Raw genomic sequence first — 27,515 nt, forward strand, 5'->3', positions numbered from 1 at the left:
TTATTTGGGGAAGATGCTACCTTCTCAGTGCGTGAAGAAACATGCATAGACCATGGGAGGGATTGGGAACACAGAAGTAGGAGCACATGGCCCTGTCTGGGGGAGCTAGAGAACATCTCTTGAGTTGGTGACCCTTGGGCTAGCCTACTGTGTGTATGCTGTAGATTAATCTGATTCATTCTGGTACAGGGCAGAAGAACTAGCTCTGGGAGATGAGGTAGTATTAGCATCTGAGAGAATTCTTTTTGAGTTTTGAGTGTACCAACAATACATTATACAACATATTTTTTTTGAAATGTACTATGAAGTGAATTTGTACAAAGTCACTTTTAATCCATAGTAGAAAATCATCTGGAGCAGTTAGGCCTGTATCTAACCAGTGGAAGGCATGCTTTATGAAGATCCTACAGCATAAGCCAACAGCTGAGCTGCCCATGCTGTTTTCTGCAAAATTCATACACTAGAGGCCTGTTTTACCCCAAGAGGCATATCTGCTGTTATGTGATGCCTCTCAGGTGTCTCTAAGACCTAGGTGTAATTAATTTCGGTGTTAAGTAGTTCTGCCTCATCCTTCACTTTTCTCTTAGGGACTCCATGCTGATAATTTAAATGGTTAGCTGGATTTCCTTCTCTCTTCATGTGGGTATCATAAGGGGCTAGTTGATGAGACCAAATGCCAAGAAAATGTGTGTGCTGTCCTTGCCAGCTGGCTTTGGTCCTTCAGCTCTTCAGACAGTACCTGTCCCATCCATGTTCCATCCATGTCAGGGTGTGGATGCGTTCAGTATTGTCTTTTGTCTACTGTGAGACTGAGGGAGTATCTCACTAATTTTTATGTCTTTGTGCAGGTTGTGCATTTGCACAGTTCATGACTCAGGAAGCAGCTCAGAAATGCCTTGCAGCTGCCTCTCCAGAGGCCGAGGTAAGGAAAGCATGTCCCTCCCCTATGCCTAGGACATCATAGCTCCTAGTGGTGAGAGCTGATGCTTCCAACAAGTTGTTGTTGTTGTTATTAAAACAGAGACTTGAGCACTTAGTATTTGTTAGGCAGTGAGCTTTGCATATGCTGCCTTCATCATTCACCCTTTGAGATGAGTGTAGTTACCCGTATTTCTTTTTGGGGGTTTTTCAAGACAGGCTTTTTCTTTTCTTTTCTTTTCTTTTTTTAGCACTATTTTTTTTTTTTTTTGAGCTTTCTAGAAGTTTCTTTTTTTTTTATTTAATTTTTTTTATTAATTTATTCATATTACATCTTGATTGTTAGCCCTTCCCCTGTTTCCTCCCATTCCTCCCTCCCTCCCACTTCCCCCCTTCTCCCCTCCCCTATGTCTGTGATTGAGGGAGACTTCTTCCCCCTATGTATGCTCTAAGATTATCGAGTCTCTTCTTGGTAACTTGCTATCCTTCTTCTGAGTGCCACCAGGCCTCCCCATCCAGGGGACATGGTCAGAAAAGGGGCACCAGAGTTCACGTGAGAATCAGATCTCACTCTCCACTCAACAGTGGAGAAGACAGGCTTTTTCTTTGCAGCCTTGGCTGTCCCGTAACTTGCTCTGTAGACCAGGTTGCCCTGGATGGAGATCTAGCTCTGATCTAGAACTCAGAGATCCTCCTACCTCTGCCTCCCAAGTGCTGGGATTAAAGGTGTGTGCCACCATGCTCGGCTTGTTACCCGTCTTTCTTTATTTTCCTTTTTTTGTTTTTGTTTTTTTTTGAGACAGGGTTTCTTTGTGTAGCCTTGGTTGTCCTGGACTCGCTTTGTACACTAGGCTGGCCTCAAACTCACAGAGATCTGCCTGCCTCTGCCTCCTGAGTGCTGGGATTACGAGTGTGTGCCGCCATGCCTGGCTCACCCGTATTTCTTAAGTGAGGAAACAGGCTTGATATTCCTAGTGCTCATTGTTTGTTGTCTGTATCAGCCTCTATTCTGGGTCAGTACCATGAAAGACTGGAAGAAGTATTAGGGCCATCTGGAAACTGGATTTGTGTTTGATACATGCAGTGTAGATACTGAGAAATTTTCTGTGCTTTTTAACGAAGTATGTGATTTTTGAGATGTTATCTTGTGTTGTCATTGTCTCTTAAACATTCTTAGCATTTCATTAGCTTTAGAATACTACACATTTCTTTATAGAACATCTTCCTCAGGTCTACTTTGAGACTGAACTACTGTGAATTTCTTACTGCTGATTGTCTTAAGTACATATACACGTGACCTTTTGTACAATTGTAAAACCTACTGTTGAGCCTCAAGGGTGCTTTGTAGCCAGCCAGGCGGCTGCATCCTGTGGCCTGGCTTTCCGGCATAATTACTGTGTGCTGATTCCTTTTCTTGGCACTCCTTGTGACGTACTTACTTTCTGCTTTGCTGTGCATTTGGAAAGTTGTAATATGTTTCAGGGTGGTGGGCTTAAACTAGACGGCCGGCAGCTCAAGGTTGACTTGGCTGTGACCCGTGATGAGGCAGCAAAGCTTCAGACAAAGAAGGTGAAGAAGCCGACGGGAACCCGGAACCTCTACCTGGCCCGGGAAGGCTGTGAGTAGTGGGAGAAGAAAGGAACCAGGCATCTAAGTAGCGGCCCTGTGACACGAGAGTGAGCCAGCAATGATGTTGTCATATGTGTTTCAAATTAAAAACAAAAACAAACAAATTTCCTCCCTAACAGTGTTGTGTTGCTGTTCTACTTCAGTAGCTGTGGCTTTGTTAGGAGTCGCCACCCATTTTACAGCCTAATCAGTCCTGTTCTCTCCTCTGATTGGATGCCTTAGATATTTCCACAGCAGGATTAAAAGCACAAAGGAGGAAAACTCAAATTATTTGCTTCTCATCTTCATTCCTAATGAGTTTATTTTGTTTTGTTTGTTTGTTTTTTGAGACAGGGTTTCTCTGTGTAGCCCTGGCTGTCTTAGACTCACTTTGTAGACAAGGCTGGTCTACACCTCACAGTGATCCACCTGCCTCTGCCTCCCGAGTGCTGGGATTAAAGGTGTGTACCACCATGCCTGGCTCTAATGAGTTTTTATTTTAAAGATTTATTTTATGCATATGAGTGCTCTATCTGCATATATGCCTGCATGCCAGAAAAGAGCATCAGATCCCAGTATATAGATAGTTGTGAGCCACCATGTGGTTGCTGGGAATTGAACTCAGGACCTCTGCAAGAGCAGACAGTGCACTTAATCCCTGAGCCATCTCCCTAAGCGGCTTCCCCCCCACCCCACCCTCACTTTTAAGATGTTGAAAAATGCTGGGCGGGATGGTGCACTCAGAGAGGTAAGGCAGATGGATCTCTGAGTTGCAGGTAGCCTGGTCTACAAAGCAAGTGTAGTACAGCCAAGGCCACACAGAGAAACCCTGTCTTAAAAAACAAACAAACAAAAAGATTTTGAAAAATACACTAAAACTACTTTTTTAGATTATTGATAGATTTTTAAATGTTTACCTAGTATCTTTCCCTTAATGTCAGAAAAGAATGAGAAATTATTTTTATTTTATTTTTTTGGTTTTTCGAGACAGGGTTTCTCTGTGTAGCCTTAGCTGTCTTGGACTCACTTTGTAGACCAGGCTGGCCTCAAACTCACAGCAATCTACTTGCCTCTGCCTCCTGAGTGCTGGGATTAAAGGCATGTGCTACCACGCCAGGCTGAGAAATTATCTTTTAAGTTAAGAAAAAAAATTCTAGAGTTTCTGGAATTTATCCGCCTACTCCTGTGTAGATGCATAGTCCTAACTAGTAATGTTCAGCCATCAGCCTTTGGCTCTAAGGCCTATGAGACCATAACTCTGTCCTCCATGTTGTCTCATCCAGTTGCTGAATGATTGGCACCCAAGTGCACAAGGAGCAGCTAAGGTTTGGGGGCAGTTTGTTGGTGGAACATTCTATGATCCAGATACCTGGATTATAGCTGCTTTCAGAAGTTCTTCATGCCTTTCTAACTTGCAGCATGCATATGATGCTGTTTTGTAGGCAGAGAGGAACAAAATTACAAAATGTTCCGTTTCTCTAGAGCAAGTCGTAAGTCTAGAACTTAGCCCTGTGTAGCTATTTTTGGACCTAACTAACTGGCCAACACAGTCCTTAGGGCTCTGTGCAAAGAGTTTGCATCATTCAAATCACATTCTTCCTGTTGCCCAGTGAACATTCCCTTGGTGACATCTTGGCCCTTTTCCCTCCTTCTGCAGTGATCCGTGCTGGGACGAAGGCTGCCGAGGGTGTGAGTGCTGCGGATATGGCCAAACGCGAGCGGGTGAGTAGATTAGGCATCAGCCTTAAGGTTCTGTTTGTGGCTACCTAAGTGAATCAGAAGCAATTATTGTGCTCCATTTGCTCATGAGGAGCCATGTGTGAGCACCACACTTTACCTTGTTGGAAGTGCACAGGTGAAGGAACTGGACGTTACTCCTGAGGTGGACCAGCATTCTGTCCCACTGTAAGAACCCAGGCTTACTCTTTGTTTCTGTAACACTCATGTGTGTACCATGCTAGAGCATGCAGTTGGTGTGGAGAAGGAGAGGTTGGGTGTAATTGTTAGCATAAATATAGAACAACAGAGCGGAAGCTATGTAGGCAGGCTTCCTGGGAAAGGGAGGAAATGTGGGTTTGGAAAGAGCAGCCAAGATGTCATTTGGGAGGGGGGGTAGTATCTCTAAATTACGCAATTAGTGTAGAACAACTTCACATTCAAGGTGTTCCTACCATTAACTGGTACATTTGCGGCTTATAATGTTCTCAGTAGTTATTACTTTTGCAACATAACTTACTTTTGTTGTTGTTTTGTGATAGTCTCATGTAGCTCAGGCTGACCTCACTGTGTAGCCAGCTACATGGTGCTGGACCGAGCTCCAGGTGCCGTGTGTGCTAGGCAGGCCTTTCCCAGCTGTGCTGTATCCCCAGCTGTGCAGCTTATCTATAAAGAGGCAGCCTAGCCAGTGGTGGTGCAGTGGTAACAGTGTTTACCCAACAGCCTGGAACCCACAGTGGACAGAATCAACCCTGGAAACTGTGTGCACGGTTACACACAGACACATACCTAATAATGAAATAAAAAAGTAAAGTATAAAATGCCTGCCTAGAATGGTAAGCACACAGAGCAGTTGTAGGACCTGAATGTTCAGGAGATGCTGAGCAGAAAATACACTATCATGACAGGCAGCAGCAATATGTCTTCCCAGCATGGGTTTTATAGTGTTCCTAATTTTTTTTAGTGGTGAACATCTGGATATTATAGCATTTGGGGAAGCAGTGCAGTAAGATGTGAACTATGTTTTAGAACCAAAATTGCTAGCCAAAGCTTACTGGATTATTTATGTGCATTACAAAAAGTAAGTTTACTTTCTTTAGGAAGGAAGCCCTAGACACATCCAGTTGTTGGGTGGGTGGGGACTGAGCATAAATGCTAGCTTCAGTATTACTATACTAATAAGAATATTTGTGTTAGCCAGGCACCGTGGTGCATGCCTGTAATCTTAGTCCCAGGAGGCAGAGGCAGGTGGCTCTCTGAGTTGAGGCCAGAGTAAGTTCTGGACTAGTCTGGGCTAGACAGAGAAACCCTGCCTCAAAACAAAACAAAAAACTTGTGCTGGGCCACATTTTGAGGTATGTGAGGTGTTTGTTTGTTTGTTTTAATCTCATTTGGCCCTGTGTCAGTGCTGAGAGTTAAATGTTGATCTGCAGTTTCTTGTGTGTGTGTGTGTGTGTGTGTGTGTACGCGCGCGCAGCCTTGGCTATCCTGGACTCATTGTAGACCAGGTTGGCCTCAAATTCACAGGGATCCACGAACTCGCAGGGATCTGCCTGCCTCTGCCTCCCAAGTCCTGGGGTTAAAGGCGTGCACCACCACTGCCTGGCGAAAAATTGAATTTTAAAATTTGGTTTCTCCAGTTGACTCTATGGTTCAGATCTGACTCAGGGTTCATGATCTTCCTGTCTCCCTGAGCCTTCCTTTCTCTGCTGGGTTTGTAAGGCAGCGAATGGGAGTTATGATTCCTTTTTTTTTTTTTTTTTTACAGAAATAGGCTGCCTGGTGGGTGTACTGTATGTTAAGAGGTTCTTTTTCTCCCCTCTCAGTTTGAGCTACTAAAACATCAGAAACTCAAGAACCAGAACATCTTTGTCTCCCAGACCAGGCTTTGCCTGCACAATCTCCCAAAGTCCCTGGATGATAAACAGCTGAGGAAGCTGCTGCTCGATGCCACCAGAGGAGAGAAGGGGGTTTGCGTGAAGGAGGTAAGAGAGGCCTGCAGTCAAGAGCACTCACTCTGCCTGTGGTACCAGCATGTCAGCAGAGTTTCTTTTGGACACATCACCATGTAAAGCTGAGTTTGGCAGTTTTCTTGTTTTTATTGTTTCTTTTGGGAACTGTCTTTCATGTCTGACTAAATTACAGCAAAATGTGAGGAAATCTCTGTCATGAATTAATTTAGCATTTATTCAATGCCTGCTGTGTGCTCAGCATTATTGAGGTGTTGTGATGTCACTTCTGTCGCAGAGAATACAACTTATGCGCTTTGTTTCTTCAAAGAATGTCGTCTGTGCACGTGTGCACACACATATTTGGGGTGGATGAGAGGAGGAAGATGCGTGTTTGAGGCATGCGTTTTACCCATTCTGGCGTCTCCGTAGCCCCTAAAACAGCATGTGACTCATATTAGTACCCTGTGGTAAGCACAGAGAACCATGCGTGTCATCAGTTGAATTAGAAAATTGGGTTCACACTAGTGCTCGGTTCTACTCTGTCTCTTTTGAATCTCTACTGTTATACTGACCTGAAACTGTTGGTTGTTTTTCCAGACGGACTGAGCTCTTTGAGGATAAATAGTATCTCATTATCCCCGATCCTGGGTGTAGCATTTGGCATAGAGTAATCTATTGATCTTCATATTTTAAAATGCCATTGCCAATATTTTAGGTGCACTTTGCTGTTTCATAGCCGTAAACTGTGTGCCTAATCCCCAGAAGCCTCTTTAACATGTATTCCTTGGTATCGAGAACAACATGAGACAACATTAAAAGTCAGAACATGTCCTGACAACACTTTTAGTGATGGGTACCCACAAATACTAGTGTGCACCATTTCGAACTCATTACACTTTAGTGCACTTCTGAACATCCTACAATATGTATATTGGTTGTGTAACCAAGATGGAGGTTTTATCTTGGAGGGAAGGCCAGTTGGTAAAATTAGAAAGTGAAAAATTCCTCGAAGGCTCAGGAAGTCCCTGAAACTGAGCAGATACACTAGGCCTCTCCTACCTCAAGCTTATGCAGGCAGTAAGGACTGCTGAGGGGTACTCTTAAATAGGCTGAGGTGCCTGGAGGAGGCGTAGGCTGGAGGAGGAAAAGACACTCTAACCTGTTGAGCTGTCTGTAGGTTGTGCAGTTGCCTTGGGTGCCCATCTTGTGAGCTCTCACCCATGCTAGGGTAGGCTTTTGGTGATGCAGCTGCCTTTGAGTCATTTCCGCTTACGTCAACCCAGTAAGCCCATTTGTTCACCAGCTGCACTTCAGTGGCATCCTTATCTTGGTCTGTCTTTGGATCTCTATCTTGAAAGTAGATATTTTATTATATTTAATTCCGTCATTTGTGTAAATACTGTGTCTCAGCAAGATGCCACAAATGGCGTTTTAAGTGAATGAGTATCTTGAAGTAAGGAATTTATTCTTTTTTTCATCCCCCTGCAATGGACAGACTAGTAGTACCTATGCATGGAGCAGGGTATAGTATGTCTGCGTCTTTCATACTTAGATTCCTCCACTACAGAAGGACAACAGCTCTGGGGAGAAATACTGTATAAATGGTGAATTTTCTGAGAGTGTCTTCTATGTTCCTTGCGACCCTAGGGTACTTCCTGGGTCCTATCTAGGCATTTAGAGAAAGGTGTGCACCAAAGAGTGTCTGACTCCAACCCCAAGAGGGCTGAAATTCGCTGTATTTGAGGCTTATCATGGAGGGGAAGGAGTGATCTTCCTCTTGGTAGATATGTCTTTCTCACGTAAAACCATCAGGGCCGCCCGGCTCCATCCGTTTCCTTCCTGGGGGCTTTCTTCAGTGATGGGGTCTGTGGACAGTTCTCCATTCTCAGCAGTAGCTTGCTGACAAGGTAAAGAATCACATCCCCTAAGTTACGTGTGCTATGGCAGTGAACTATTAGCAATTTCCCTCGGTGTTGAAGATGGATGGCGTAGTGGTTATGAACACACACTGCTCTTGTGGAGGACCTGAGTTTGGTTCCCATCACTCATGCCTCACCGCTCACAACTGCTTCCAGATGCAGGGAGTCTTTGCCCTCTTCTGGACTCCATGGGCACTGTATTCAAGTGCCCATGCATACACATATATGCAAGATTCAAAAAATAAATCTTTAAAAAGTACATTTTTCTCTATAAGTTTTTATTTCTTATTCATAACTACTGTTTATTTTTTTCTTTTTCTCCTCATAGTGTAGAGTGATGCGGGACCTTAAAGCAGTTCATGGAAAAACGAAGGGCCAGTCCCTGGGCTACGCCTTTGCAGAGTTCCAGAAGCATGAGCATGCCCTCAGAGCCCTCCGCCACATCAACAACAACCCAGACATCTTTGGGACCCAGAAAGTGAGGCTCATCCCCCAGGGAGACCCATTTTTCTGAGAGTTTAGCTGCCCAGTGTCCCTGATTTTGAATGGTAGGAAAGAATACCATTGGGTGGAGGGGGCAAGTAGATGGTGGATCTAGTTGAGCAGCTTAGAAAGAGTGTAGACTGGGCAGACCGCCCGCAGACCCGGCCTTTAAAGAAGACATGAGGAGCAGCCTTATGGTTTACAAAGAGGAGTGAGTGGAGGAACAGCTAGGTCTATTGCACCCACGGACTATAAAGTCTCATGAATGGCGTTCTTCTGTCTTCCTCTGACAGAGACCGATAGTGGAGTTCTCTTTAGAAGATCGAAGGAAGCTTAAAGTAAAGGAGCTGAGGATCCAACGCAGCCTGGTACTGAGCGTGTGTGTGTGTGTGTGTGTGTGTGTGTGTGCATGTGTGTGTACGTGCCTGTCTCTGTGTGTGCGTCTGTGTCTGTGTCATGTGTGTGTGTGCCTGTGTGTGTGTGTTCCTGTGCCATGGCTTCTGGAGGTCAGAAGACAATTGGGAAGTTGGTTCTCTCTTTCTACTATGTGTCCTGGGGCTTGAACTCATGCCATTAGGCTTGGTAGCAAGTACCTTTCCTTGCTGAGCCATCTTCCTGCCTGGCCCTTGTTTGCTTGGTTTTGGTTGTGTGTGGCAGGATCTTACTCTGTAGTTCTAACTAACTCAGAACTCACAGACATCCCTTTGCCTCAGCTACTGGGATTAATTAAAAGCGTGTACCGTCTTGCCCAGCCTTTTTAGTTTGTTTGGCTGTTTTTTGTTTTTGTTTTTATTGGTGGTGGTTTTTTGTTGTTGTTTTGGTTTTTAAGACAGGGTTTCTCTGTGTAGCCTTGGCTGTCTTGGAATCATTTTGTAGATCAGGCTGGCCTTGAACTCACAGAGATCCACTTGCCTCTGCCTCCTCGAGTGCAGGGATTACAGGCGTGTGCCAACCTTGGTCGGCTGTTTTTGTTTTTGTTTTTGTTTTTTTAAAGGGGCTTAATTAAACTTCTTTTCAATTTGTGCTTCTGTCAAGTAGGATTTTCCTCAGTTTCCTAAGCCTCTCCTGGTGTTTTTCCTTCGCTGTCCCTCTTCTGAGAGCTGCATAGGAGAAGGGAAAAGAAGGAAAGTGAACCAGTGTTCTGACCCACCATGAGTTCCTCCGTGGTGTGGGGCCATGTCAAAGCGATGGCTGAGGTCAAGTTCCAGAATCATCATTATCATCCGAGACAGGGTCTCCTTTGTTGTCCAAACTTGCTTTGACTTAAAGTCCTCGAGCTCAGTGCGACACGCGTGGGTTTTGGAGAAGGAAGGTCAGGAGCTATGGGCGCTGCTGCCTTCTTAGCTGCACGCTCCCTGGCAAGTCACGTCTCTGAGCCTCAGTTTGTAAGTTGGGTTAATAATATCTGCATTCCCCATCTAAGGAGGTCTGAGCTGCTGTACCACTGCCCAGCTTGTAGTCAGTCCTCTCTTACCCATCTTCCCTTGGGACATGCTAGGCTACAGTAATTTGAGGCCTGTAATTCTTACAGCACTCATCGATACTATACTAAGGCTTGAATGTGTAGAGAGCATTCCTAGTGTTTGGTGTGTACTAAAAGTATGACAACGAGAAGAGTGATAGCAGTGGCTACAACCAGTGGCTTTCATTGGAGACTCTGGGGTCTCACCCTTGTACATGCCAGCTTTTTAAATACACATTTATACTATTACACATATATACAATACATTACCTACAGCAAGAAGAACCACAAAACAATCAGGAATTATATTAATGTTACATTCATAGTGTTTTGGCTATTTGTATTTGGCAGCCTTAAAGAAAACATCTTTCCTATCTTGGTGCATTAAAATTCTGAATGTAAATCAATATCTATCATATCTCATCATTATCAACTTAAAACATCTATCTAGACCCAAAAGCATTTTAACCCCTAAACAACTAAGCTTAATTGCAAAACTAAACTATCTGGTTTTCAGCCCCATCAGGGACTTGAGAAGGAATGGGGATATTTATTTTGTTCATTTTCTCTCAGCTCTTAGGTCTGTGGCTTAAGGCCTGTCTCTGGTCTTGAAAATTTCCAAGATGTATTACATTAAATATTTTCAGTCATTTTGTTTCTTCTGCTTGTGTTTCCCTTTTTTGTGTGATACTCTTTTGCGGGGCAGGTGTCTTTTGAAAAAGGTCTCATACAGCCCAGGCTGGCCTCAAACTCCTGATCCAATCCTTCCTTCCATGTGCCTAGGATTCTAGGTGTGTGCCTGGCCCATGTTTCATCTCTGACTGTTGTCTCTTCCTGGCTTCTGAATCTTGGGCTGCTGCTACTTGTTGCTTTTTCATGGTTTTTGTGTCTGTGTTCCCTGCCTAGAAGTGTCTTTACTAGACAGAGCTTATAAAGTGCTTGTGTTTACTTTTCTGTAGTCTCCAGCTGTGTGGAGGGACGTGTTCCTCTTTTCCCAAGCTCACACCAGGCTCCTCCTCTGCTGAGTATTTCCAGCGAGGAGACCTCATGCATAAACCAGGTGGCAATTCCTTGTTGTATGCAGCAAAAAGCGGGAACTAAGCCTGAAACCAGTAAGCCCGGAAAGGAGCAGAGGGAGCTTGGGAAAGACAAGCAGCAGAGGGCAGCTCAGAGCACCGCAGCGCAGGCTCACAGCAAGGCTTTGGCCGGCCCCACCTCCTGGACAGGCTTCCAGACCAAGGCGGAGGTGGAGCAGGTGGAGCTGCCTGATGGGAAGAAGAGAAGAAAGGTCCTGGCGCTCCCTTCACACAGAGGCCCCAAAATCAGGTGTGATGCATTTGTTTTGATGTAACTCTGTCTTTGTAGCGCTTGCTTGGGTAGAAGGGGCATTTTTGCTCCCTTCCCCTATGGGAGGTTAGCAGTGAAGGCTCAGCACCAGCAGAGAAAGGATTCTGTGTGGCATTTACCTGCTGTCTCATTTCAGGCTTCGGGACAAAGGCAAGGTGAAGTCCCTTCCTTCTAAGAAGCCAAAGGCCCAGTTAGGCCAGCGGAAGCAAAAGCAGCAGCGGTTAGCTTCCTCCTTGCAGGTGAGTGCTGTGGGGCATGTTGGGCAGAGCAAACTTTCGGTGTGGACACTAGTGCTTCTCCATGCAGGCCGCAGCTCTTCAGAGGATGAGGTACAGCAGTGAAAGTAGAGAGGAGAGTAGCCTATGTGGCTTGTCAGTCTGCTCGAGCAGTCAGCCTGTTTCCTGTTTCCTGTGCCTGCTTTTCCCCAGCTAGGGTATATGAAAGCAAATCCTACTTTACATGTAAATTATGTCTCAAGAGATAGATTGCTCAGAAAACCTTCAGACTACATCTCTAATGGCCAAGTCTTCATACAAACACACATGCACAGTGTCATTATCAAACCTACTGAGATTAATCAGAAGTTTTTTATACCCTCTAATATGTAGCCCTGTTAGCATTTTCCTAATTGCCTCAAAATGTTTTTTATTTCTGGTTAGTACCGGTAGGATGCTAACAAAGTCATCACTCCCTCCCTCCATTCTCTGGTGTTTAGTCTTCCTTACCACACTGTTGGAGGAACAGGCTGGCTGCATTTGTCCTTGAGAATGTATCTGGTGGTGAATTCAGCCGCTTACTTCCTTACGGTACTGAGTCACCTCGTCTCTGTTACACCATATATTGTTGGGGCTGGTTCCTTGCACAGGTTCAGTGCTGCATTTCGGTTGTTCAGTTAGTAATGTCAAGCCCAGTCAGCAGGTGTCAGAATTGTCTGCTTCATTGTTCCATCTAGAAAATCCCCCACCAGCTTTTCAGTTACTTGGTTTTTTGCTTCGCAGAGCTAGGGATTGAATCCAAGGCCTTTCCCATGCTTAGAAAGAGCTCTGCTAGCCAGGCATGGTGGCGCATGCCTTTAATCTCAGCAGTTGGGGAGGCAGAGGCTGGTAGATCTCTGAGTTTGAGGCCAGCTTGGTCTACAAAGCGAGTCTAGGACATTCAAGGCTACACAGAGAAACCTTGTCTCGAAAAACCAAAAATGAAAAGAAAAGAAAGTTTTCTGTTGTTGAGTTGTGTCCCAGCTGTGTACCCTAGCTGGATTGTTATATAGACCTGTTATTTCGTTATGGGCTACAGAATGGTGATTTTCCAATCGAGTCAACCCCTTTGTACTTAAAAGTAGTCTTAACATATAGGGAAGGCAAGTTTACATAATTGATTTTTTTTCTTCCTCTTCTTGCTGTATCAAGTTTCCAGAATAGTGAACTATTGCCATACCAACCTGCTCTGGTGGCCCATGAGACTGCTATATTAGTATTATAAAGTTCCCAGTTTTCAGATAGCGCTCCATGTTCAGCCAGATGCAGCCATTATTCTTGTCCTGTCTAAACCAACAGAAATGTCTTCGGATTAGCTCCTATGTCCTTCTGAAATGACCTTGCCTGCTCTAGTTCTTTTTAATAGAAAATAATGGTCCTGTGCTTTTTTTTTTTTAAACAATTAAAAGCATTCTTTTACATGATGGGTATTTTGCCTGCATGTATGTCTATATACTAGAGACATGCCTGGGGTCCACAGAGACCAGAAGAAGGCATTGAATCCCCTAGGTCTGGAGTTAGAGATGGTTGTGATGCAGTGTGCATGCCTCGGATAGAACCCGGATCCTCTGGAGGGACAGCCAGTGCTTTTAACCTCTGAGCCATCTCTCCAGCCTCCAGTCCTGGGCTCTCAAGCATTTGAGGTCAAGCTTTCATCTCCCTTCCCTAAATTTAAGAAGAGTCATTAGCATTCCATCCTACTCAAATCTGTCTCTGGGAATTTTCTGACTATTTCATATTATATTGTAGAGATCTAGTCTCTGAAGCTTGGTAAGTGGAATTCTTACCAAGGCTGGTAGATCTCTGAGTTTGAGGCCAGCTTGGTCTACAAAGCGAGTTTAGGACATTCAAGGCTACACAGAGAAACCCTGTCTCGAAAACCTGCTCGGGGCAGGAGCATGGTAAACATGATCTTTGTACCTACTTATTTTTGTGTCTTGGGGAGCCTTACAGTAAGTTTGACGTTAACTAGGCATGGTGGTAGCACTTGGAAGGAGGAGAGATAAGGGTCAGAAGTTCAAGGTCATCCTGAAGTACATAGTGAGTTTCAGGCATGCAGAGAAGAAGGAAGGCAGGTAAGAAAGCTAGTGGGAGGGAGGGAGAGAAAGGATGAGAAAGGAGAAAATGTTGTCTATGTCTCCTTTCTTTCACAGGCACCCAGGAAAAAAGCTAAGGAGAGTAAGGCAGAGGCACACTTCAGCCAGCTGGTTGAGCAGTACAAGCAGAAGCTGCTGGGCCCTTCAAAAGGAACGTCCCTTATGAAGAGAAGCAAATGGTTTGACAGTTGATGCCACCTTCAGACTTCCACTGAGGGGAGCAGGATCCCAGGTGATCCCCATTTCCTGGGGCCCCCACAAGTTGTGTACATTCTTGGTCCCTTCTCCAGTATGCAGTTGGTTAGCCACAAAGGAATCCCTGGAAAACACCATGGAGTTTTTACAACCTATCCAGATTATCGTTGAAGCTGTGTGTGTGATTGCATATCATTTCTAGTCTCTTCTCAAATGGAAACTATTGTAAAAAAGTGTTTTGGAGTGCTAAATTTTAAAGATGTGTATTTTGTTATGGAGTCTGTAAATGAGGAATTGTGACATTTTTGGATGTGTCTCATTTTTAATATGCACAAATACATTATTTATGAGGTTTTTTCTAAATAAACCTTTAAAAAAAACATTTTAAATTTGGTTATATAGTCTATAAGAGCTCAGAACAGAGAAAAGTGCTTAGTAACGTGGTCTCTGAGTGTGGAGACACCTGGAAATGACTGACGGCATGGGTCTGACACCCACCAGCACCTGAGAAGGGTCTGCCCCTGCAGGGAATGGCTGGCTGGGGATCAGATTGCAGGCTAGACACCAGCCTGACTCCCTCAGGGCGCCTTCTCCCAGGGGCCAGGAGTGAGCACCAGGCTCTAACCTCAGTGCCCAGGAGGTGGGAGAGTCTGAGTCCAGTTTCCTAAAGAAAGAATGTAAATATTCTGATTGTTCCCTGGGTGTGAATATTAGAGAGTCAAGGCCCACGGGGACCCTGACGGTATGAAGAGTGGGCTGTTGTGAAGGATGAAGTCAGTGGAGACAAACAAATCCCTGTGCTGTACACTTGTGATACAAGATGTGGGATAGATTAACTCTGCCTCCCTCGGAGCCTCGGCCTGGAGAGATCTCCATTGAGCTATCAGCTTTTCTGGTGCTTCCTTGGGTATCTGAAGGAGGGCTCTTTCCTTCCCCCTACCCTATTCCTAAGTGGATTCTCCTACCCTGATTGTCTCCTCTGGTCCTAGTCACCATCTAAAATTGTCTCCCTGTTAAAATGTCAGACTCTCTCTTGTCTGCCACTACTCAAATAGCATCTCCTACCAACTCTGGCACACAGTGGGCATGGAATAAATGTCTATTGATGGAAAAAATAAGAAAGGAAAAGGAGCAGTGAGTGGCCTCTGTGGGAAGGAAAAGGTGGAGCACAGCTTGTTTGACCCTGGCCTAACACAGTGCTCTAACGCGGTACTCTATTGCAGTGCTCTAACGCGGTGCTCTATTGCAGTGCTCTATCGCAGTGCTCTGACGCAGTGCTCTTAAAGGCATCTCTCCCAGAACACTGCTGACCCAGGCACAGAGCTGTTTCAATATCTTGGGAAAAGCAGTTAGTGCTTCAGAATGTTCTTGTTGATTTGGAGGTTTGAAGGAGAAATCATGAAAACATTTAGACCCTTTGGAGGAATTGCAAGGATAGGTGGTGTTTTTTAGGGTCAGTTCAAGACAGTGATGGGAGGCTTGAACATTCTTCCAAGTCCCCAGCAATAGAGTGTCAGAATGGCCACAACCTGCCTGTCAGTTGATCTCTTCTCCCTTGGCTGACTCTGCTTGCTGGACACCTCTGCTCCAAATATATATAGATTTCCCCTAATATTTAAAATGTATCTCAACAGTTAGGGTGACAAAAAAAAAATGCTGTTCTTTCAGAGTGTTGCCAGCTTCTCCTAGATCCAGATATTTCTCTAATGTCTTTAGCAACCCTGTGTGTTAAAACATCAGTCAGTTGCTTGGAAAGTTATTGCACAGTTCTTTAACTGAGTGCTGTGAGGACGAATATCCTGTTTCTCAATGCCCCGTTTATAGTGTCTTCTTTGAGATACCTTCCCTTGGGCTTCTCAGTCAGCTCCGTGACCCCTTGCCATGCTGGTGGCAATGCGAGGGGACTGTGCTTCACTTCCTAGCCGGCTGTTTCAGGGTTTCTCAATTAACATGAGGGTTCAGTTCACATGGCTTGGTTAATAAGAGGAAACATTTTTGTTAGCATCCAGGACTAAAGGTCATAGCGAGAATGACCAAGTTTCATCTGACTTTTCTCGTTTGATTAGGCACTAGGCTGCCTCAGAGATAAGACCTCTAAGCAGAGAATCCTAAGTGGTATGCAGCCTTTCTGCACCTTGTCTTTTCTCGGTTAGATGACGTTTTTGAAGTGGCTTCTCTGGAGTCAGCCTGTGGCAGCTATTGTAGAAACAAGAGCCATGGTTTCCTTTGTTAGAATCCTAGGGCATGTAATTCCTTGCAAGACAGTCACAAGTTTCTGACTGTGGGACTTCACCAGTCCATTTTGTCACTTGCATGTACATCACAGAGCATGCTTGGACAAACCAGGATGGCCATGATGATGCTAGGTAATACAGCCTTAGGGACCAATGCCATGGGTGGTCCTTTATTGACTGAAGTGTTAAGTGACACACAGCTGTGTTTCCAAACATCCTTTTATGCTTTGTCTTTGTTTTGTTTTTCAAGACAGGGTTTATCCGTGCAGCTCTGGCTGTCCTGGAACTCCCTCTGTAGACCAGGCCTTGAACTCACAGAAATCTGCCTGCCTCTCCCTCCCAAATGCTGGGATTAAAGGCGTGCACCATCGCCTCCGCCTCCGCTGCCACCACAGGGCTGTTTTCGTCTTGAAAAGAAGTTTTTCTGGCTATAATTTAGAGCCCAGAACCCAAGGCTCCAAAGAGCGTCTTCTCTTCCATTTGGCTTTCAGCGGTCTGAGGAGGCCGATGGTCAAATGTGCCACAGTGAGCACACACACTGTCACCTTAGTAAACACAAATCAGGCATCTTAGCTCTCTGGCTGCCCTAGTCAGCCAGCTTTCTGCTTAATATTATTTCAACTCATAGTGACATCTGTGATAGGCACCTGTCAATTCTGTCATACAAGGAGCAAGTCTGCTTGTACAACTTAGAATGTTCCTTCACTTTTTCACAGTTTGCTCTTTTATGACTAAATCTACATTGTCATGGGACTGTAGCATGCTGACACAAGTTTGTATTTCACTTCCTCTCAGCCCATACTTTCCTCTCACCTCTAACTGGCTTGTTAAGAGTCAGGGTAGGATTTCTCTCCAGCCAAATAGAGATTTTCAGGTTTCTTATTGACTAGTGCGGCAGTGATGCGCACAGATGACCTTGCTTTGGTTTCTCTCTGTCTTAGTTCTGCTTGGTTTCCAGAGTCACTTGCAGAGCCTGAGCTAGATCCCGCATGGATGGGGTGTCATTTGGCAGTGCAGACTTTGGGTGGTATTAAGACATAGCCTACAGTTGCCTCGGCTTTTGATTCTGAACTGGTGATTGGCTACAGATGGATGATGCTTCCTTCCAAGCTGATGAAGGAGTGTCCTGAGTAGGCTGTTGGACGCCTGGGAACCAGTTCTGAGAAGGAAACTGCTGAGTTGCCAAAAAGTCCTTGTGGCCCATCCTAAATAGAGTGACTTGCTAAACATCAAATCTAGTAGTCCTTAGCTATGTCTGTGCTGCCCAGGACAGCACAGTGGTGGGTCTTTGCTGCTGCAGAGACATCTGATAGGGACACCTATTGTCCCTGAAAGCAAGGGCTGTATTTTATGTTTTACTCCAGACGCCAGTGCCTTAGCCATAGTGGGAGCTTATGCGATCTGGGAGCTCTCTAGGGCCCGATCATTCCAAGGCATAGCTGGGCTTGTGGGAGGACAGCAGGGTAGGGAGCCCCGAATAAGTGAGCAATAATGGTAACAGTGCTCACGGTTTGACTGGGCTACCTGTATCCTTTCTGCTGCCATCTGCCTGTAGCAGGCTACCTCACTCTTCTCCACTCAATTACCACTCAAGGCCTGACTTGTCGGGGACGTCAGCTATCCAGGGCATAAAGATCAGTCACTGCTCTAAGTCACTGGCATACTTACTGACTGGTCTGTCACTCAACAGCATATGCTACTGTGACTTGCTTGTCTTTTTTTTGGGTTTTGTTTTTTCCCATGAAAACTCAGGGGTTACTAAGGATGGTTATTGAGGCAGTGATCTTTTACACAAACATATATACACACACATAATATAGTATGTATCCATATATAGACACTATATATGTATGTCTTTATACAAGATAGATAGATAGATAGATAGATAGGTAGGTAGATAGATAGATAGATAGAATTTTCTCCTCTTAGCCTTATTCCCCTTGTATTTGGTACCTGGAAAGCACCGTTTCCTTTCTTTCCTTCACTGTTGCCTGGGCCCCATCTACCAGCAACTCCTTCAGACGTTGCTTAATTTGTGTGAAGAGCTGATCCCATTTCCATCTTACTGTCACCCAAAGGAATGCCAGCCCTTGAGTCCGAGGCTGGATGGGGAAAGCTGAATGCAGGCAGCTCGGCCAAGTAACGAACTGTCAAATATCTCTTCTCGCAGTCAGTCTCCTCCGATCCCTTTTTCCTTCTTCCCTGGGCCTCTTACACACATTATACTTCAGCCACGAGAGACTCAAAAGCTATGCTTTGCGTGCTACCACAGGAAACAAACTTTCCTTCTGCTCTGGTCCAATTTGAGAAGATGCTGTCACAGCAGGTGAGACGGTACAGACTGAGTTTTACAAAGGACGGGACTGAGGTGTTCCCTCCTAATGTGATGCACGTGAAAGCGCTGACCAGAGGGTTGTTGCCCTCCAAACATTGCATCTTAGCACCGGGGTTCTGGAGAACAATGTGTGGGTTATTTCCAAGGTGGGCTTTACTGCCAGGAAAATGAGCAACTGGCCAGATACATCAGCAAGAGGTGCGGCCAGTGCCCCTGGAGGCCCATGTCTTGCCTTTCTTGGGACAGTGGCTGAGGGGTGGTGTCCCCATGCCAGTGACACCCCCTAGACAGTACGTCTGGTTCTGAGCCTCCTATTGGGAAGGAAGCTACTAGTTTTTTTTCTTTTTTCCAAAAGGCAATTAACTCTAAACCATTTCACATGTCCTCTCCTGACCTGTAGCCCATACCATTCAATGACTTGAGCGACTGCTGAATCAATAGGAACCAAACATTTAATTGTTGTCTGATTGTGTTACGCCATGGACGAGTTGCACCCACAGATTTCCTGCAGACACAAGAGTGACAAATGACAAAGACATCCTGTAAGAATTGACCAACTATATAGAATTTTAATAAAAACATTGTATATTATGTACAAATTGTATGTAGCATATTGTTTTTAAAGATTAAAAATTTATGAAAATATGTTTAAAATTACAATAAGCATATTGCATACATTTTAATACCAGAGATTCTCTTTTTAAACATTGAAACAACAGTGCTGTAAACCCGTTTTATTTGGGATCTTACTGTGTGGGCCAGGCTGGCCTAGAACGGAGGATTCTCCTACGTCAGCCTCCCAAGTGCTGGGATACTGGCACATGCCTCCCCATGGCCTGTAGACCCTTTTGTCTTCTGCTCACACTGGATCTGGCTTTGGCCAGCCCACTGCTGTGAGGTACCACATTTCTATTTTTCTCATAGTTTAGTGTTCTGCCTAGCCAGATGTTTTTGACCCTGCCCTGGAGACTGGTGTTTGGTTGGGGTGTGGCTCAGTGGTAGCAGGCTTCCCAAGCCCCTGGTTTCCACGGGCAGCTCCTCAAGGGGGAAAAGGTGCTTTGCTCTGCTGAAATATTTGCCAGCTGTGGGTTTCAGCGGCGGGCCCTGACTTCCTGAGGTTAGCTCCAGACATGTGCGTGGGTGTGTAGAGGTGAGCGTTGACCCTGCTAGGTGAAACCTGTGGACACTCAACCCTTTTTCCTACAGATTCCCCTCAATACACCCTTACAGGAAGTTAAAGTAAGATGCCTTGACTTCAAAAGAAACTTTCAGTCAGTAGGGGTTTGGAACCCCTTCTCAAATTACACCCCAGGGCAGTACCTATGGGTGGGGCTCAGTGTAGTGGGCCATGAAAGGAACTGCCCTGGTGACGTATGCTGAGCTGAGCAGTGCTTTCATTATGTAAAACCTGGCTGAGTAAAGCTGCCTGGCTTAAAGCCCTTCATCTCTCCAGTCTTTGGAGCACTTTGCCATCAAGCCTGGTGAAAGGAATTGAGCGAGCTAGGTCCCCCGCCCTGTGTTATAGCAGAGAGAGAAGATGGTGGAGTCTGAATCTGCCAAGATGTTTTGCCACCTCAGCTAGGATGGTTCATTACCTCTAGGGGCTACTTAGGAACCTGAAAACATATCTTGTTAGGTACTAAATGTTTTGGGCGTTGAAGTGGTTTCTCTTTCAAATTAGGTAGTTAAAAAAAAAAAAAAAAAAAAGGAAAGGCATGCCCTCTTTATTTGAGACAGATCTGTCATATCCTAGGTTGGCATTGAGCTGGCTACAAGGCTAAGAGTGACCTTGAGTTTCTGATCCTCCCAAGTGCTAACCAAGGTCATTTGATTATAAGCCTGCTTCAACACACCTGGCTTGTTTGGTGCTGTGCATAGAGCCAGGACCTCATGCATGATAAGCGAACATTACCTACTGTGCTGCACCCTCAGCCCCAGGAAAAGTGGTTTCAATGTCATGCTCTTTGGAGGGTAAAGCCTTTGAAAATGTCCTTTTGTAATTTAAAGTTTTTATTATAATTCTCAATTTGAAAATTAAGCCCTTTGCTTGGCCATCTTCTCACCCTGCCTCCTTCTCCCTTAAGTCAAAAGAAACTACTTATAGGTATTTATAAAAATGTGTCCCCACTGGGGCTGGAGAGATGGCTCAGTGGTTAAGAGCTCTGCCTGCTCTTCCAGAGGTCCTGAGTTCAATTCCCAGCAACCACATGGTGGCTCACAACCATGTATAATGTGATCTGATGCCCTCTTCTGAAGATAACGCCCTCATATACAGTAAATACATTTTTAAAAATGTGTCCCTACTTTTTATGCTTTCAGAAGCCGTGGTGTGTGTGTGTGTGTGTGTGTAAGAAGCATTTGCACCCAGAATATATTTGTTTAAAGATTTTCTTCAGCGTGGCCATGCTCTGTATTTTGGCTCACCACAGAGTTGCTCATACACAGCTAGTGTGGATCGGTTCCACTCGCTTTTATAACTCTCTTTCCCGGAATCCAGAGTCCGAAGACATCTCTATTCCCCCTGGAGGTCCAATAATGGCTGTTGTCCATAGTCAAGAAAATCTCCAGGGAGAGCCATGGCAATTTGACAAGGGCTATTAAAGGGACATTAGCCTTGAAGTACCAGCACAGGGAATCACATACCTTTGAACCCTCCTGCAAGATCTGCAGGACAGCTGCCAACACTGACCAGTTAGGAGTCTGGCCGTCCAGCCCTGCAGCTGTGTGTGGGTGCTGCTGGCGTCCAGCCACTGGGAGCAGTCCCATAGAAGGAGGCAGGCTCCCGAAAGGACTGCTTGCTTCTACTTTACCTTCACAAGGGAACAGGCACTGCAAACAGCAGTCACTAATAACAGTGGCAATTACCCTGCTTACTGTGACACACGTGCTAGGACTATCTCAGTGCATAAAATGCCCACCTGCCCCCTCCCCTGCCCCCCCCCCATGCCCAGAGGCCAAAAGAAGAGAACAGAAAGCATTGTTTGAAAGGTCGGTAGTCCTTACCCTCCCTTCTGCAGGCCTGTGGCAGAGACAGCCCTGCCTGGGTCCCTCATACATTTTCCCACACTCTGGGGACTCAGCTAATTAGCAGAGGTTAAGGAAACCCTCTACAGAGCCATCTGTAGTCACTTTGGCTCTCCATGCAAACGTGCTCTTCCTTTGTCCAACTTGGGAATATACTTGCAAACAACAGGCACTTAAAAGTTACTGCAGTGTTACAGGTCTCCGTGGGAGGCCCCAGCACAAGGTTTTGGGTATCCAGACATTTCAAGAGCATGCACAGGTAGGAGTGTTGCATCTCAGATAGGGACAGGGCCCATATGTGTTCCCAAGAACCTGCTACAGAACCTCTTGGATTTTGAACCTCTTGGTGATACTGGGTCTTAACTAGAGTCTGTATCCTTTCCTGAGGGAAGTGGGGAGGAGTGGGGAGGCGGGGCAGGGGGCAGGTCTTGAGCAGACTGAGCTACCCAGGAGGGTAAGCAACAAGGAGAAAGAAAAAGACAATTCACTCAAAGTGATCCCAGCTTCTCCAGGGCAAGAGTGAGTTATATGATGCTGACAGATGAGGCAGGACTGCTGGTTCTGCACCTCCTGGGATGGACTCAGCCTCTACTTACCTTTGTATCCCACCTCCCTGAAGAAGCTGGAGTGGAGATGCAGGTAAAGGTCAAGGGTCAAGGTGTTGGACCTCCAGTCTTTCTGAGTATAAGCTAGGGAGTGAGAAAGCCCAAATTGCAGTTGTCAGCAAGCTCTAAATAAAATGGCTGGTGTCAAGATCTTGGCGGTCACTGGGGATGAGGGGGTGTGATAAGCTTGGAAGAAGGGTCTCTCTTGCCCTTTGGCTCCAGTACCCTGAGTGAGTTCACAGGGAAGAGGATAAGCAGCCAAGGTGATGCCCATCTTCAGGGCTGTATTGACTGATGTCCACTTCTGCTTCAGTAGGGAGAGCTTACCTTCAGGATAAACAGCAGAGTCCTGGGAAGGCTGTTTGTCCTGGAGGTATCACTGCCCCCCCCCTCCAGTCTGTGCAGGCGCTCCAGGATGCCTGGGAGAGGCTTTGCTTCCGGTGTCACTGCCAAGGAGAATGGATCGTGTTCTCTTCATGTGTGACCTGCATAAGGCAATGCCTCTATGACATGAGCAAGTTCGGCCATAGGAGTATCAGTAACCATCCTCATGTTCCCTGGGCCCCACCCAGGAGGGACCTCAGCATCCTTGCTGGCAGTTCAGTCATACCAGACACTTGTATATGAGGTGACACCCACCTGCCAATCTTGCTGTAAGGGAACAGCCTTCTTTGCCACAGCAGGGGACGTCACCACTGCCTTTCACTGGGCTCATGCTGAGTTGGTGAGATGGTTTCAGGGCCATCAACATCACTCATCCTCACAACAGTTCAGAAATAGATGCTGCTAGCAAGTACATTGAGCAGAAAAGTCAGGCTCAAGGCAGATGTGCTCTATGTCCTCCACAGAGAGGCCCCATCAGCGCCCCCAGAGGAGGGTGGAGGCAAATCCAGAGGTCGCAGCTTCTGGTGGGACTGGCACTGTCCTTAGAATTGTCCCTCCAGCGTGAGTTTCCTGTGAAATGGTCACGGAAGAGAAAAATGTGCTCTTGTGTGCTTCCCAGTCTCCATCAGGTTCTCACTGGGACACCCTGCAAGGATATCAGAGAAATAGCCTCCACACCTTTTTTTTTTCAGTAGGCGGAGCTTAGTTGTGGATGTAAGAGTTTGATTTTAAAATAGAGGCACCCCAAAAGAAACTTCTTTTTGGGAATTTTAAAACAAATATTTGTCAAACACTGAAAACCATTTCGATGTATTTATTTATTATTTATACAGTATTCTGCCTGCATGTGTGCCTGCATGTGTGCCTGCATGCCAGAAGAAGCTACCAGATCTCACTATAGATGGTCGTGAGCCACCGTGTGGTTGCTGGGAATTGAACTCAGGACCTTTGGAAGAACACACAATGCTCATAATCTCTGAGCCATCTCTCCAGCCCCTTAAACACTGAATATTAAAATATAAATTATATTGGATAATGAAGGAATTATTTTATGACGGTAGTGAAAACTCGGATATTTTTAAATAAGACTTGGTAAATGAGCTGGAAAGATGGCTTAGCAAGCAATGGTGCTTGCTGGCTAGGCTGATACCCTGGCTTTGATCTTCCAAACCCACAGTGTAGGAGAGAACCAGCTCCCACTTGTCTCCTGATCTCCAAAAGCATGGTATGAGCATGCCCCCCAATACATGCACACTAAATAAATAAAAGTAAAACAATTATAAAATAAAAAGCCATTTGGTTCAAGTAAGATAGGAGGTCATAACAAAAATGTGACCACTGTAAAAGCATACGTTGTGACTTGATAAGAACCAAAAATTAGCACTAATTTGATCATTTAAGGTCCAGGGAAACAAACTTAGAACCTCTGCAGGAGCAATATAAGTCTGTAACCACCAATCCATCTCCCCATGCATAGAGGGTGGTTTTGTGGAACCCGTTCCCCTACTTTTATTGAGTGCTGGGCATCAGACTCACATGGTTAGACTTGTACCGCAAGCTCTTTACTTGTGGGACCATTTTCAGGCCCAACAGTGGTGTGTGTGTGTGTGTGTGTGTGTGTGTGTGTGTGTGTGTGTGTGTGTTTCGAGATGAGTTTCTCTGTATAGCCTTGGATGTCATAGACTCACTTTGTAGACTAGGCTGGCCTCGAACTCACAGGTATCCGCCTGCCTCTGCCTCCAGAGTGCTGGGATTGCCCTGTTCAACAGTATTTTTTTTTAAAAGATGACCATTCTAGACTTGACCAGACCATGAGAAATGGTTTTTTCTTTTTAAATTATTTACTTATTTTTATGAACATTGGTGCTTTGACTGCATATGTCTGTGTGACGATGTCAGATCCTTTGGAACAGGAGTTCCAGACAATTGTGAGCTTTTATGTGGGTGCTGGGAATTGAGCCCAGGTCCTCTGGAAGAGCATCCAATGCTCTTAACCACTGAGCCATCTCTCCAGCCTCTGAGAAACCTGTTTTTCAAAAGAGGTATTTACAGTTCAAAATTATCCTAAACATGTTTATATTCACATACATACACATTGAAGTTAGTCATGCCAACAACAATAATTGTAGCACATACAAAGTTACAAATGCAAACATAGGTGGCCACAGGTCTTGCCTTTGGTGGACAGATTGGTGCTGTTTTAGGCTTGATATGGCATGTAAATCAATCACAGGAAACAGTGAGCACAGAGTGCATTTCTCAGCAAAAGAGAAGCAGAGAACTCTCATCTATATCTGAGATGAAAGAAAGGCTCAAGGAAAAAAAAATCAAAATTTGAGATGTGTTCTGCAGACAAGCCAATAGCTTTTTTCCCATTTTCATTTTTATCAGTACTTTTTGAGACAGAGTCTCACTAGGTAGCTGTGAATGGCCTAGAACTTGCTATGTAGACCAGAACTCACAAGGGTCTCCCTGCACATGCCAGGCAGATGCTCTACTACTGAGCTACACTCCCAAAATAATAGTTTCTCTGTTTAAGAGTAAAGCTGCAGAAAGCCAGACACCCTCATAGGTAGGTTTTCTCCTCCCCACCCTTCTTCCCTCCCTCCCCCTCCCCTCTTTTTTGGTGGTGTTTCATTATGTCACCATAGCTGGCCTGGCCTTCAACTCACAGTCTTTTTTTTTTTTTTGTAAACTACCCATTTCATAATTTTTAGAGGCTTTTAAATTCCACTCAAAGAATGCGGTGGCACACACCTTTTATCCCAGTACTTGGGAGGCAGAGACAGGAGGATCTCTGTGAATCTGAGGCCAGCCTGGTCTAGACAGTGAGTTCCAGGACAGCAAGGACTACATAGAGAGACCCTGTCTCAGCAAACTAACAACTAATTAACAACTACCTAGTCACCACCACCACCACCACCACCACTACCATCACCACCACCACCACCACCACCATCACCACCACCATCACCACCACCACCACCACCATCACCACCATCACCACCACCACCATCACCATCACCATCACCACCATCACCACCACCACCATCACCACCATCACCACCACCACCACCACCATCACCACCACCACCACCATCACCATCACCACCACCACCACCACCACCACCACCATCACCACCACCACCACCACCATCACCACCACCACCACCACCACCATCACCACCACCACCACCACCACCACCACCATCACCACCACCATCACCACCACCACCACCATCACCACCACCACCACCACCACCATCACCACCATCACCACCACCACCACCACCACCACCATCACCACCATCACCACCACCACCACCATCACCACCACCATCACCACCACCACCACCATCACCACCACCACCACCATCACCATCACCACCACCACCACCAGCACCACCACCACCATCACCACCACCACCACCATCACCACCACCACCACCACCACCACCACCAACAACAACAACATAAACATTCTATTACCCAAGATTTTAGTGTAGCAAAAATCTAATTTAGGGATATCATTTGTTTTCCTCTGAGGCAAGTGTAAAGCAAGGTTTACCTTTAGGTAATTTCCCCATTTCCCAAATACTTGAAAATTGAAATAACATAATTGTCAAGCATAAAAACAGTTAGAATTTTTAAAAAAATGGTGGTTCTTCTGCCAACAGTCTTTCCTTGAATCTGTATTTGATTTTCTCCTGAAAATCCAGAGCTCCTCAGTGCTGCAGAGGGCTCTGGTGTATATGCTGCTGGCAGGGGTAGCATTCTTGGCCTTCAGCCCAAGGTCAGGTCCTCCCACTGGGTCTCAGGCTTGTCCTGCACATCCTACTGGAACACAAAGGGGCCCAAGACCCTGCGTGACCAACCCCGTGTGTCTTTTCCCAACTGGGCCAGTACAGTTCTTTGCAGCTCAGGAAAGCTCTTTTGTTGGGCTTTCCTACGAGACAATCATATACATGGAGTGTTTGGACACTTCCATCCTGTTGGGCAGCAGGGAAAAAATTCCTTTTCAGTGTCTTTATGATCAGGTGATCATAGAATTATTAAACTAAGGCAACAAGGCTGCATTAAGCATGAGAAGCTATTGAGAAATGCAAACTTGTGGGGCTGGATAGATGGCTCAGTGGTTAGAGGCACCAGAGGATCTGAGTTCAGTTCCCAGTAGCCTCGTTGGGAAGCTCACAACTGCCTGAACTCCAGCTCCAGGAGGCTTGAGATCTGACTCCCTCTCCTGGCCTCTATACTCACTTGTACATACTCACACATAGGAACATACACATATGCATAATGTTTTAAAATGCAGAATTGTAGCTGGGTGTGATGGTGCATGCCTGTAATCCCAGCACTTCCAGAGGCAGGGGGATCTCTGTGAGTTTGAGGCCAGCCTGGTCTATAAAGCTAGTTCTAGGACAGCCAGGGCTAGCTACAACAGAGAAACCGTGTCTTGAAAAAAAAAATGCAGAATTGTATTTTGGAGGAGTGGCAGAAGAAAGATCAAATGCTAGCAACTAAGGTGGACTTTTTGAAAACAAAAATACACTAAATGCTCTGAAAACAAAACAGTAATACATCAAATCAAAATAATATCCAAATAACCATCCAGAATAAACCAGCAGATCATAAGCTAAACCAAGGATGGACTGACCCTCAGAAAGGACTCATCAGCATCCACCCAAGGAGGCAATGCTGAACACTTGGCCCCAATGGCTCATGCAGGTTCTTGGTACTAATTTAGCCAACTCCTCTGATGAAAATAGATCTGCTTGAGGTCCCATATTGGGCCCCAAATTCTGTCACTGCAAAAATATAACCCTCACTGCAAGGAAAACAAGACATAGTTTATTCTGAAGCAAAATATGAGTGACAATGACTTGGGGTACATAGATGTTGGTTACCCCAAATACTGTGTTCCAATGTGGTAACAAATTTATGATTTTTTTTCAGAATCAAAAAAGAGCTATAAATTGAGATACT

The 27,515-nt window shown here is 45.5% G+C and overlaps 1 protein-coding gene across 1 annotated transcript in view; it reads left to right on the forward strand.

Annotated features, from left to right (window-relative positions):
- The window catches only part of RBM28 (RNA binding motif protein 28), a 34,826-nt gene extending 20,846 nt beyond the window's left edge, over positions 1-13,980 (forward strand). Inside the window, exons 11-19 of the mRNA XM_084786310.1 lie at positions 849-922; positions 2,401-2,536; positions 4,184-4,248; positions 6,069-6,227; positions 8,442-8,591; positions 8,890-8,964; positions 11,143-11,384; positions 11,542-11,644; positions 13,813-13,980. Coding sequence (XP_084642436.1) covers positions 849-922; positions 2,401-2,536; positions 4,184-4,248; positions 6,069-6,227; positions 8,442-8,591; positions 8,890-8,964; positions 11,143-11,384; positions 11,542-11,644; positions 13,813-13,947 — 1,139 coding nt within the window. The 3' untranslated portion in view covers positions 13,948-13,980. The remainder of the gene's footprint in view (positions 1-848; positions 923-2,400; positions 2,537-4,183; positions 4,249-6,068; positions 6,228-8,441; positions 8,592-8,889; positions 8,965-11,142; positions 11,385-11,541; positions 11,645-13,812) is intronic.
- Positions 13,981-27,515: the final 13,535 nt, after the last annotated feature.

The sequence above is a fragment of the Acomys minous genome (genome assembly GCF_964271855.1).
Source record: "Acomys minous genome assembly, chromosome: 6".
NCBI classification, from domain to species: domain Eukaryota; kingdom Metazoa; phylum Chordata; class Mammalia; order Rodentia; family Muridae; genus Acomys; species Acomys minous.